This window comes from Anas platyrhynchos, chromosome 3 (assembly GCF_047663525.1).
Source record: "Anas platyrhynchos isolate ZD024472 breed Pekin duck chromosome 3, IASCAAS_PekinDuck_T2T, whole genome shotgun sequence".
Lineage (NCBI taxonomy): Eukaryota > Metazoa > Chordata > Aves > Anseriformes > Anatidae > Anas > Anas platyrhynchos.
In genome coordinates, this window is record NC_092589.1 from 36,442,321 (window position 1) to 36,455,857 (window position 13,537).

At 38.5% G+C, this 13,537-nt stretch overlaps 1 protein-coding gene across 4 annotated transcripts in view; it reads left to right on the forward strand.

The window, feature by feature from the left end:
* LOC140002140 (glucagon-like peptide 1 receptor) overlaps window positions 1–13,537 on the forward strand; it is an 89,425-nt gene that overhangs the window by 60,286 nt on the left and 15,602 nt on the right. For all 4 annotated transcript variants that reach the window (XM_072035708.1, XM_072035707.1, XM_072035709.1 and 1 more), the window contains exons 6-8: window positions 2,177–2,330; window positions 3,888–4,047; window positions 13,071–13,131. In XM_072035708.1, coding sequence (XP_071891809.1) covers window positions 2,177–2,330; window positions 3,888–4,047; window positions 13,071–13,131 — 375 coding nt within the window. The remainder of the gene's footprint in view (window positions 1–2,176; window positions 2,331–3,887; window positions 4,048–13,070; window positions 13,132–13,537) is intronic.

The window sequence follows — 13,537 nt, forward strand, 5'->3', positions numbered from 1 at the left end:
GTAGCTGTGCAACTTTGGGACTCATCCGACTGAACAGCATATGGTCTTGAATTCTCCAAATGTCTCCCAGGATAAGAGCTTTCTCCTTGTTTCACCCATCAATGACACTTTTCGAATAATCTTAGCAGCCAAAATGTAAAGGTCACAGAGCACAATCGTATATATACTGAAGGAAGGTTGTGCATGTTTTTGGCAGGAAACAAAGAGCAACTCTGTTGCAGATGACTGGTAAAAGAGAGAGAATTTAGATGCTCTGACTGTTTGTGGAGAGATCCATTAGCATTTTTTCCTTTAACTGTGAAGTGAGGGCTGGAAGAAATGTGCACAAGTGTGCATTTCTGATTTTGATAATGAGTTTTCAGAGATGTTAATGGGGCTCAGAGTCTTATTACAACTATGCCATCAAACCATTTTGTGTTTTCCTGTCTAAATCATCAATCTGGAAACAACTTCTTCCTGGATCCCATAAAATACTTAAGAATTTACCCCTATGTGGGTAAATGCTTGTGGCCCCAGTAGCTGTGCAACCTCACCAAATAAGGATAGAAATTTAATTCGGTGGCACCAAAAGACTGATGTTATCCACTTCTGCAATAGAAGGAGTTAATGAGTTCTTAGACTGCAAAATAACCTTTATATTTGCTTTTAATAATGATTCAAGAGAGGAAGCAATATATCTCTAGTGTCCAATTTTGCATCTTCTGAAAGAAATGAAAGAAAAATCTGTAATTTCAGTGAAGCTGAATTAGCCCCATAACTTAATGACTGAAACAATTTGAATAACTTGCATTGCCTGCAGCAGAAATAGTCTGTAACTACTTGCAAACTATTTTCTTCAATTGACTAATTTACATAAATTTGTCAATTGGATTTAAATGCATGGCAATTCTGAAGGGCAGCAGCAAATAAGTTTTAAATTAAAGGAAAGTAAACATTTATCATAGGTAAGTTTTGAAATAGGCTGTGACCTTAAAGTGATGCAAAAAATTATATTTAATCTATACACACACACACACACACACATATATATATATGTTCTCCTTTGTCTTAGTTTAAAACTGATAGCTTTGAGACCAACTAAATAAACATGGACTATCTTACCCAAATTTATAGAGCAATAAAATCAAACATCTAAAGCAGAAGTTCACTGAAACTTCTTAAACTTCTTCTAGAACAATTTTTCTTGTTTTTTCTTGTTGTTGTTGTTTTGTTTGTTGGGTTGTTTTTTGTGTTTTGTTTTTGGTTTGTTTTTTTTTTTTTTTGGTTTTTGGTTGGTGTATTTGCTATCTGAATTTTTTAGCATCAAAAAAAGAATTATATCCAGTGTAGCTTCCTTTGAAGCAAAGTTTGTATCCTTGCAATGCTGGAAGAAAAACGTTTGTGGGTGAAGCTGGTAAAACACTGACAGCACTCTGCAGCTGGGTGCCATTTACATGACTGCAGTTTCCTTTGCTATCCCTTGATGTGCTCTTCTCAACAAGTAGCAATTTTGTTGTCTTTGCAGCTAGCTGATGGAATTCAAGAGGATTTTTCTCTGTTTTCAATTCTGAATGCAGAGGTGAAAATTGTGTTCCTTTTAGTTCCACAGAAGATACTTCCAATTCCCCTGGGAGGCAATTTGAATACAGGTTTTTCTCTTGTCACATTGGTAATTTACAGGTGGATTTTTAATTAATTTATTTATTATTTTTTTCATTGTGGGAAGGGATGCTTGAACACAGCCAGAAGCTCTGCTGCATATTTCCTGAGCTTTGCCAAGGTAAACCTGTGCAGTGACATCAGGGTCAATTCAAAGAGGTTAGATACAGCATTATGTGAAGTTTCATATTATTATTATTATTATTATTATTATTTTAGTCCTTTCAGATATTTCTTCTGAAAATGGCTTTAATTTTACACTTTTTAAACCTTTCAAATAGATTTACCTAATGTGGTGATCTTTTCCCTTCCCTGAGACACTCACCCTTAGGGCTTAAAGTTTTGAATATCTTTTCCTTTATAGTGATTTCTTCCAAAGACAGTTTGAAATACCTGCAGCCATTCTTAAGTTATGGGATTTCCTCAGGTACCTCATGATTTTCAACAGGGCCCGTTGTTCCCTTCCTCACTCCTACCCGTGATATTGCAGTTTTTACACCACTTGTGGATCATGACCGATTCTTCCTTTTTTTTACAGACATCTGCATTGCACAAGGAATTACATTCACCTGAACCTCTTCACCTCTTTTATCCTCCGTGCTATATCCGTCTTCATTAAAGACTCAGTGGTGAAGTGGATGTACAGCACAGCCACACAAGAGCACCAGTGGGAAGGACTTATCTCCTTCCAGGTAGGGGCAGACACTGTGGTGGTTCTGAGGATATTGGAGTCATCACGGTGGTGTGTCTGCATCACAGCAGGTAATTTCAATTTGTACACTGAGGCTTGTCCAAAATGCTGTTTTCTTCAGTCCATAGAGTTTCTCTGAATCTTGTATCATAATGTATGTGGCTGTGCAAGCTGGGGCTAGTTAGAGAGTAGTTGGTGCCATGACATGTTTGCCTGTGATAGGTTTTCCCCTTCTAGATGGAACAAACACAAAGAGGTGGATTTTTGGCATATATACAAATGACCATTTCTTCTTCCCAAGCTGCAGGTTCTGTTCTTCAATAGTGACAAGAAGGTATTCATTTTCCTAAACCAACACCTTTTGTGATAAGACTGTCCCTCTGGTATAATGACCAAATTAGTTGGTCATTCTTGGAGATCTTTATAATCTTTTAATGATGAAAAAAGGGATGCATCTGATTTAAATGCAAATTTAATTTTAGAAAAGCTTTGGAGCAACAAACTAATTAAATACTTCTAATCAAATGGAGAGGATATGCAACTCTTTTGTGAATATGATGAAAGCATGCCTTTCCCTCTTCAGATCTGGAATACAAAATGTAATTGAATCTTTAAAGAAAGGGATTTCCATTACATGTATAACTCTTGTGATTCTAGAACATGGGTGCAGTGGTTGCTGCTGAAATACAGGATTGAGGTCATAAAAAGTATGTATTCTAATACATACTTAGTGCCCATCCACCCATCCTTTTCTGACCTAAGGCTTAAGTGCCAACACGACGAGTGAATCTCTTTTGACAGTTGATTTCTTTGCATCTGCAACGTATTGGCTGGCAGAAAATAACACTGTAATGCTAATAATAACTAAATGCAGGGTTTGGAAATGTTCGCAATAAATTGTCAGTCATTTCCTCCTTTCAATAAAATAAAAAATAAAAAACCTATGTACTTTCACACATGGTTCATCCAATAGTGGTTTCATCAGATCTGATAGATATATTAATTAGGTAATCAAGTTTCACCCTTATCTAAAGCCTGGCTGCCCACTTCTCTGTAATTTACCAGCCAAGAGAGATTTTGCACTTAAATGTGATGCACTGGACAGTATTGTGCTTCTATCAATTTTACTTTTCTTTTTTTTGCTTTGGAAGATAGTTAACATTATGGAATGCACTATTTGCTCTTAAATAGAGAAATTCTCAGCTGCAGAAAGGAATATTTGGGGAAGTGAAAAGGTTCACTGATTGCAGTTGATATGGACACTACCTTTCATTTGTGATTCTTTTCATCTTTCTGTGCTGCTTTTCAAATTTTAATCCAATGCATATTGAAGGAAAATGCAGATTTATTTTTTTTTTTAAGGAGCAATGCTGTCTATCTGCTCTGTATAGCACACAGTGCTGGCCTCTGTCCTTTCAGTACTCAAATGTGATGAATTTAGCAAGTGTTGTTTTGAGGGGAAAGTAAAAGTAGGAGAACAAAAACAACTTTTGGGTTAGTCTGTTTTTTCTTGTAGCCCCTGTTGCATTCATTTGGGCTGTGCTTTCTTCCATCACAGGAATCCCTCATCTGCCGCTTGGTCTTTGTGATGATGCAGTATTGTGTGGCTGCAAACTACTACTGGTTGCTGGTGGAAGGCATGTACCTGTACACGCTGCTGGTACTTTCAGTGTTTTCTGAGCAAAGAATTTTTCGTCTTTATCTCTGCATTGGCTGGGGTAAGTTGATCTTTCCTTATGTCCACCACTGGCTGCGTGTACCAGCAGATTGTATAACAGGAAAAAATACTGTGTGTCTATTGTAGCAGTGCCCAGTTCAAGTCCCACACTTCATTCCCTTTTTATTCCGGATCCTTGATCTTGCTTAGGCTGGACCAGCACAGCTCCTAGATGCTTGCAGTGTAGATAGAGTCTGTAGGTTCATAATGCTGGTGCTGTGCTGTATCACAGAAACAACCCAAGCCAGTGACAGGCTCATGATACTTTTCCAGCAAGACATCAGCTTCCCAATACATGAGGTGTATGGGTGATTTCAGGTGAGCAAAGGCTGTTCTGAACTGCCCTGCTTCAGCTCCTGGCAGTTTCTCATTACATTCAGTGACGTGTTAGCTACTTGTGGTGCAAAATTGCGGTGATATTGTATATCTTGTCAGGAGCAAAGGTAGAGATGTGCTGGCAGCATGAGCAGAGGGATGCTATAGGGCTGACAAACAAGAGGCTGCTAGCAGGGTGTATTCAGGTTGCTTTTGTGGGAAGAGCAGGGCAAATAACAAATGTCAAGTGAAAGAGTCGTCAGGGTGCATATACCATGCGACCTGTGTGTCTGAGATTAAGGACTGTGATAGTATAAAGTCAGTTCCTTAAGCCAGAGCTGCCTTCTGTAGAAATTCTAAAGTTCTGGTTCTTCCACTCTCTGGTTATATGTAATTCTATTAGTGTTCAAGACTGATCTTATTTTTGAAATTATCTCCAAAAGTTTTTATTGCTTTCACTTTATTCCCCTTTTCCTGCCTCCCCTCACTCTGGCTTAAAGTAAATCCGGGTAAATACTGCAAGTGCTTTCATAGATACTAGTTTAAGCATCTAAATTGTTTTGACTGTCCTGTTTGTATGGGTTTGCTAACTGTGAATATTTATTAGTGAAGTAATCCACTGGTAAAGTACATATAAATGGCTTACTGTGAATTGTTCGACCAATTATACTGAACAGAGATACATGAAGAGTAAGGGCTTTCTGACATACTGATGGGAATAACTAAATGCAAGTAATAGCAAGTTCTTGCTGGAGAGTTTTAGTTAAAAAAAATTCTTTTTCTTCCCTTGTTGTTTAATATAGGGCATACAGCAAAAGCATTTTATATAACCAAAGAATCATAGAATGGGTTGGGTTGGAAGGGACCTTAAAGACTGTCTAATTTCACACCTCCTGCCATGGGCAGGGACACCTCCCACAAGACCAGGTTGCCCAAAGCCCCATCCAGCCTGGCCTTGAACAGTTCCAAGGTTGGGGCATCCACAGCTTCTCTGGGCAACCTGTGCCAGTGCCTCACCACCCTCATAGTGAAGAATTTATTCTTTATATCTAATCTAAATGTATACTTTTTCGGTTTAAAACCATTCCCCCTTGTTTTATCACTACACTTCTTGATAAAGAGTCCCTCTCCAGCTTTCTTATTGGATCACTTTATTGAACTAGGTATGTTTTGATCACTCTACCCTTGATATTTTTTTCTTATTATTATTTTTAAAGAAGGGGGAGTATCCTGAAACTTTGAAGTCATGAGAGTAGATAGAAAAAAAGAAATGGAAGGAAAAAAAAATCAGTGCAAAATTTTATCCAGCCAAATCCTGAGGGTACTGTGTTGTTTTATAAGCAAAGGATAGGATGGTTTTGATCTGAATCATTTCTAATTACAGTTTGTCTCTTTCAAAAGCAGAGGGAAGAAACAGAAGATGCCATTTTGGTTTTGTTCTTCCTTTACAGTGGAAGTTTTGCTACTGTATGCAGAATTTCTGGATGAATTTGTGGAAATAAGTGGCAGTGTCAGAAATTGACACTGGTAATATGGTCTTCATCCAGACTTCCCAGAATAGCTTTGCCAGTGACATTCAATCCTCTTCTGTGTAGTTTCTTGCTACTCCAGCCATGGCTGTATGTGCAAGCCTTGCCACTAATTCTCTGTCTTCAAATGCAGAAACATCTGCTATTGCAGTCCTGTGAAGCTCTCAGTGCTCCCAGATCAGTTATAACAGGTAACAGGTCAGTCTTTAACAACTTCTGGGAACAGATGAAGATGCTTTTTCTGTTTTCTTGCTTCTTCACTGGTGTTTCCAGTTTTTGGGTGCCCAGGTCCCTCACCAGGTCCCTTTCTGCTGTGAATTCTTAGGTATTTTTTGAGCAGTATGACAGCCTCAGCATAATGATTTGCTTCAAAGAGACAGTAGATTCCTGTTTGAGTTGAGAGCATCCTGCTCTTTGTGGTTCATCAACTGTAAAAATATCTGTTTGATTGTGTCAGAGCTGACTTGATACCCTGACCTGTTAATGAAGTGTCTTCAGGATGATTTTTTTTTTTAATTTGTTCATTACTCATCTTTTGATGAATATTTGTGTGTTAAGATTTCATATCTGTATTGTTCACAAACTTAGTGGGTGTTACTCATTTCATGTTATTTCTTCTAATTGAACTTACAGACATGAGCACTCACAGACAATATGGTGTTCTGCTGTCTGAGTAATTTCTGTAATCCCCCGTGTGATAAAATATGGTTGCACTTGTACTTCTCTCAAAAGTACATATGAATAAACTGTGTATTCTCTCCAAGGTTTTTGTCTGTCTGAGTGTTTGTGCATGCTCTTGGCCATGATATTAGCCCTGTTGTACTACTTTTGAGGAACAGCAGGTCTCAGAACAAACAAGAAGCTAGAACTAATTCTCTGGGTAACCCCAAGCAAAACTGTAATACATGGACCAGCTTTCAAGCATGCAGAAATGTCCCAATACATATTTCTCTTCAAGCTTTTCAATTGTCATGTTAGACAGTGTTATGTTTTGTCATTGACAGTGGAATAAAATCCACGTAGCTGTGTAACTAAAAAAAATGTACTTCTCCCATTTCCTGTCTAACATGAACATTTAATTTCAATTCAAAACACAGGAAGGGTAAAACTGCTTTTCAAATAGAAATAAGTAAAAGATACCATACTTATTCTGTGTTTTCCTAGGAAATGCTAACAGACAGTAAAAGGTGTTACAAAAATTAATAAATATTTCCCAAATCTATTTTTGCTATATGATAATGTTTTTAACATTTCAGGTCAGTTCTTAATGTTATTAGATGGAGCTCCATTTATTACCAGTTCAAATGAGTAATTGTCTTTGCTATTAGAAGTTTTTTATGAGGGGAAAATATATCTGTTTACCTCATGTAACTGTACTTTGCAAAAGCTAGGGAAGTTATACAGTCTTGATAGACCAAAGCAAACTATAATGTTTTATAAATTGCGAGTCATTTATTTTGATATCATATATACTAGTAAGATTCTTTAAACATTTCTGATTGCTTGTAAGGTAACTGTATTCCTGTAATGGCCACTTCCTTGTCAAGATTTCATGCAATAGTTGGCTTTAGGGTAGCCATGTTATGTTTTTCCTAATTCATTTAATGTGGAAAATGACTTGCTTGAATTCTTTTCCTTTGTAAAAAAGACTTTAATACATTTGTTTTGACCCCGAGTCCCACACATCTTACTGCAAAAACAACGGCTTATGGCATTTTCACAGCTGAGGGAAGGGGGAAGAAAACAGAAACAGTAACAGCATTAACAAACAGAATTCTGTAAAGTGTCTTAATAAGCTAATGGCAGAGCAGGTAGATGAGTTGTTTCCTTCGGTCTGGAGGTCAGCACAATGGTAGCTAAGCAGGATGTTGATTCAGATAGTCATTATCACTTGCGGGGAAAAATAATCTGTTGCTATGCAGTGCTGGTACCCAGTGCTTCCTTCCTCTAGCATAAGAGAAACCCACGGATCTCCCCTTCTAGAGAGAACAAAATTGTAGAAGAAAGGCAGAAAGAAAACAAAACTAAGGAGGTCAAGATGATTACTCTTTTCTGTTTTGTTTGTTTCTTGGGATGTTCAGACTGCTCTTAATCAGGATGTCCAGAATACCAATTCATTGTTCTTCTTGTCTGAGCCCAAGCGAAGAGTCACTGAGCTAGACATTGACTTCAAGCGGTTGTGTCAGTGCTGCGTGGTCTCTGGAGAAAAGCAGCAATGCCATAATGCCTCTGTGTGCATCTTTCAGCAGCTACTGAAAACAGGACCTCTTCACATTTAGAGCCAGGGAGGAGGGAAGAATGGGAAAACAACGTCAACCTCCCACAGTGACTATGCACGACTTCCAGGCTGGAAGAATGACAGGAGGAGACAATTTTCAGCACTAAAGACTAAGAAGAAAATGTTAATAAAAAGCTAAACATCCTCCAAACTTCTATGGTAATTTTACACCCAGCTGCACTTGCAGCAGGGAAACTGCCATAAAAAATAAATAACTCCCCTCCTTCCAACTCTTGGTAATCCAGACTTGCTCTGAGGAAGAATATGCTGAAGGAATGAAGCTATTAAAGGCAGGTAGCCTGGCTAGGGTGTCAAAATCTATATTCTGATTGCAAGGAAGACAGGATGCATGCATTATACTAGCCTTCTCTTACAAATTTTGAGTGAAAAATGTTTCAGACAAGGATGTGAAAATGGGTTTTGTGTCCAGACTGAGATTGGTAGGAAATTAATCAGTCAGGAGTTTCTCTTAATTCTCTTTGCACTTGGTCTTCTGCATTAAACTCTTTCATGATTTTTCTTTTTTTAGGAAGAAAAATATTTCATAGTTTCTTCTCACATCTTCCATATTGAGACTCTTTGTACATCTGGTCATGTTTATTTATCCCTAATTTCACTTCACTGATCACGTATTTCTTGCATTCACACATTAACCAGCTGGTAAAGTCAGACTGTCCTGGATGGGTTCTGAGAGAAAGAAAGGGGTCTGGAGTTCTGACAGCAGTAGTGCCCTTCTGGTTTGTGTGCCTGGTTGTCTCAGAAGCTGAACTTGAAGCCAGTGATGTCAGGTTACATAGAACAGAAACACAGAATCACTTAGGATGGAAAAGAACTCCAAGATCATCATGTCCAACTGTTGACCTAGCCCTGCCAAGTCTACCACGAAACCATGTCCCTAAGCACCACATCTACATACTTCTGAATGCCTCTGGGGATGGTGATTCAACCTCTTCTCTGGGCAGCCTATTCCAACGTATCACAACCTTTTCAATTAAGAAATTTTTCCTAATATCCAACCTAAATCTGCCCTGGTGCAACTTGGGTCCATTTCCTCTTGTCCTATCACTTGTTGCTTGGGAGAAGAAATATGAAACATCTGAAATTTGAGCTTATAAACAAATTCATCAGTCATAAAATGCTCTATGCAGAAGATGTCCTTATTTAATGGTCTCAGCAGGAGGGCAGTGCTCTGGTCCTACAGAGGCAAATTTCCATCAAGGAGAATCTCTAATCAGCGAGTGAAGATGAGGGAAGCCTCTCTTGCTCCTCACACATTTCTCTCCCCTGAAATTGTTTTTGCATAAAATATTATACAACGCAAAGCTAGCTATAGCATATGTCTGCAAGAATGAAAACTTGCTTGCATATTGAGATGGGGGAAGAAGGAAAGATGGCATGGAACATACCTGGTGTCACATTTCATAGTAACTGCTACTTCATGGACTTCATGACTGCCTGAGTTTTTCTGTTCTATTACCAAAATATCTCCGACCCACTAAAGAGACTGATTTCTACATGTTGTTACCAGGACATGGTAGCTTCCATTTGCAGCCCCACTAGTGATTCTTCTCTCTGCTTATTAGGGACAGTGAACACTGTGAAAATGTGAACCAAATGGTGGATTCCGGAGCAAAATTTCTCACAGCTTTCTTCTCTTACCTACCCCATCCTGATATTGTCCTGTATAAAACTGCTGAGATTTTTTTGAGATGGATAATGCCTATTTTTCATTTTTCCTTTCCTTTTTTGTTTTTTAATTATAGTTGTACAGACACCTGGGCAGGTGCAGAATGTTGTAAGCTAGGGTGAAAATAGATCCTGCTGCTTATTTATGCAGTAGGGTGTTAAGATATTGACTTGGCAGATCCATTACTTTCTCATCATCTATAATATATATAATTATTGCAGCCTATTATTCAGAAGCCCCATCCCTGTCATTTGAAGTTGAACTTTATTAGCTGAACTGTCAGCATGCGTATTTCATAATACACTTGATAGGTTTCATAATCACAATGTGGTGTTCAAAGACTTTTGGTCAGTTATTCTGTAAACAATAATATGGCAGAGTTTATTTTGAGCAGATTTTGGCAGTCTCTGGCATCTTCAGCACTGCTTCAGTACAGACAGAAGTAGACATTAACATTTCCAGAATTCAGAGACCTTTTTGTAGCCAGTTAATCTGGTAAAAAAGACCAGTCCTAGGATTTTTTGTATGAGGACAAGCAAAGTCAGAAAGAGTTCAGCTTGTGTCTTAAATAAGCACACCCTATAAGTGAGTGCACTTTCTTGTCAGATACCTGATCTTCTTTGAATAGCTGCAGGAGAAAGAGTTGTAAGACTGAAATTCAGATGTGCCAAAAGAGCTGCATGTTGGGAGTCTAGGACTGGAATAGTGTTGATTCTGTTAATAAATAATTCGTCAGTATATTTTATTCAAGGAGCTGTATAGAATTTGCTTCTTCTGCCTTCTCAAGCTAGCCAAATTTCCCCTGAGTAAAGTAGTAATGACATTTACATTTGTGCCTGTTAACTGAGGTTAATTAGGTGTCAAGATTATAAAGCAATCTATGGAGAACCTCAGTGATCCTTGCAAGCCACAATTACTGCAGAGATGCTGCAAACTTGCTCTTCTGCTGTTTAAATATCTATAGATTCAAGGTGGATTAGGGAAGGCTGTTGTGGCATTCTCCTGTTTAGATCTTGATTAGGGCTTTGAAAAACTGGATGCAATCCCATCTGCTGAGATTGTCCCCCAGATATTTTTCAGAGCCACCATTTTCTTAGGATAGGACTTTGTGAATTTGGTAGATGTCAGATGGTGTTATCCATGTAGTATTTGCACTGATATTCAAAGCTCACAACTATGCATTGCACTGTTATGTCTTGGTGTCTCACGTGAAAAGTATGTTGCTGGAATCTAATGTCTATAATGTGACTGGCAGTGTTGCAACAGAAAGGCACCACAGGTCTGTGTCACGGGTGGGAGGGGCAGACGATGTTGTACACATCACCATACTACCTATTAGTTTGCATATTTGTATGGTAGGATGCTGATGTGGTTCAGTAACACCAGCCTTGAGGTAGACCCTTTTAAAACATAATAATAATAGATTCTCACTTAATGCAAATGTCAAGTAATGCAATTAAATCTGGAAAGATTTCTGATTTATCAAGAAGATGGATATATCCACAAATAATTGTCATTATCACTCAGAATATCTGTTCCCTTCACTGACACGCAGCCTTTGTGCTCTTGGTGTTTGTGCGTTGTCCTGCAAATTTCATATTAAAGTGTCTTAATTCTCAGCAAAGTCAAGAAAGGAATAATTCAAACTATAATTAGTTTCTATGAATCAAAGGCTCATTTGTGTTTGGAAATGATTTGCAATGCGTCTGTTCTTAATCTCTTATACCAGTATCAAAGCAGCACTGAGTTCTCAGTAATTTTGCTCCCAAAATATTGTGCATGCTCAGTATCAGGTATGTCTGTGGAATGTGATTCAACTGCCTGCCCAATAATCTCTACTCAATTTATTATCTTTGCTATTGTTCTAATTTTTGGTATTGTTCTGTGATTTTATATTGCTGTTCTTTATTCTTTTTTTTTTTCCTTTTTTTTTTTTTTAATGGATTGAGTAGAATAGCAGGTCTTTTACAGCTATAGTATTTAGCTGTTCTAATAGTAGAGAAGTAATACAATACAACAAAAGAGTAGGTTTTTACTGATAGTGTATGCCCACTACAGATGCTGCTTGAAGATTTTCAGTTTGCAAGAGATCACTGATTTTCCTGTAACTATTTTTGTCAGGAACTGTGTATCTGCTCTGTGCAATGCTCAGTGTTGCACACTGATATTCTTATGATCTGTTACCAATTGGCTCTAAAGAATGTAATAAGTATATTAAATATTGCTCTTCCCATATAATATATGTACAGCATCTGATAGAGTCCAATGAGGTACACAGAAGAATTGTAGACCATGTCAGCCTGTCCTTAGGCAGAAAGTCTTCATCCTTCTCCATGAGTCTCAACCTGCTGTCATTCCTTGCATTATTTTTTTGGCTTTCCCTGTACTGAGTATTGGTTGGTAGATGCACCTTAAAATTACTTTTCAGGACCTAGGAATTTAATACGTGGAATAAATTTGAGAGCCTTTGACATAAAGCAAATAATCACTGCCAGCTTATTTGGCTTTTCTCTCTTCCCCTTACACCCCAGATAAACCGTGAGCATCTGTAACACATACTCTGTCAGGTAAGCATAGGATCAAGCCCCTTCTCAAGACCAGATGCATTTGCTTTGTGGCAACCCCTCAAGTCCTTGCCAGCACTACAGCCTAAACTCAGGACTTCTCTCTGAGGGAGGCCTGAGCACACTTGCTATGTGTGGTATGCCCATTCTTTCATTTATCATTAGGGTATGTGGAATTGAGTGTACTCCAACCCTGATCCCAATAGACAGCCTGTGCTTGGTGCTGCCTTATTGCAACATACAGCAGACCTGCAAAGAGAAATATGGATGCAAAAGGTTTGGTTCCGAGAGCTCTGTATTCCTCCTCTCTAGCTTGAATACAGAGGCTGATGGAGACTCCAGAAATTTAGTTCTCTTGGTTCCTCCATGAAAATCTCTACAGAAAAGCTGCTATATTCCAAGTATAAGGCCGACGGTCTGTTGTTTTTTGCTTGTGCTCACTAAGTGGAGGCCCAGGCAAAACACGCTACGTGTATTAATTACTTGCAGGTTAGATTCCTCCTCCCATCATTCAAAGCCACCTACACTGGACAGGAGCTGAAACCTTGCTACCGGAGAATTATGTTGCTCATCATTATGTGGGGGTTTTTGTCCTTTTCTATTTCCCCTGTCCACTAATTTCAGTGCCAACCTTGTCTCCTCTCTTCCCAGGTGTGCCAATGCTGTTTGTTATCCTCTGGGGAACTGTCAAGTACCTTTATGAAGATGAGGGGTTGGTTTAGTTCTGATTTTCTAGCTCTCTCATTTGTGCTGCGTGTGCGCACTGGCAGGTCATCGTTTGCTTTCTGTTCAGTGTGGTTTGCTTTGGCAATGTGCTGAAACCTCATAAAATTGCTTCTGTTTTGTCTGAAGGTCTTGCATGACATTTGAAGAAAGAGCTTATGTTTCTTTCTGATCAAAATTTTCTGCATGTCTGAATGAATCTATTCTTTTGCAGGTCAAGGAAAGGTACGTTTTGTTTTTCTGTAGTTACAGTATCAGCAGTAGAAGTCATCATACCCAACCAAGACCTCACCTGACATTGTGCCTTTGGCAGTAGCCTTTACAGTTATGCTTCAGAGGAAGGCAAAAACTTCCCACAGGATTCTGCCTGTGATTTGTAGTGGTTAGCTTATGCC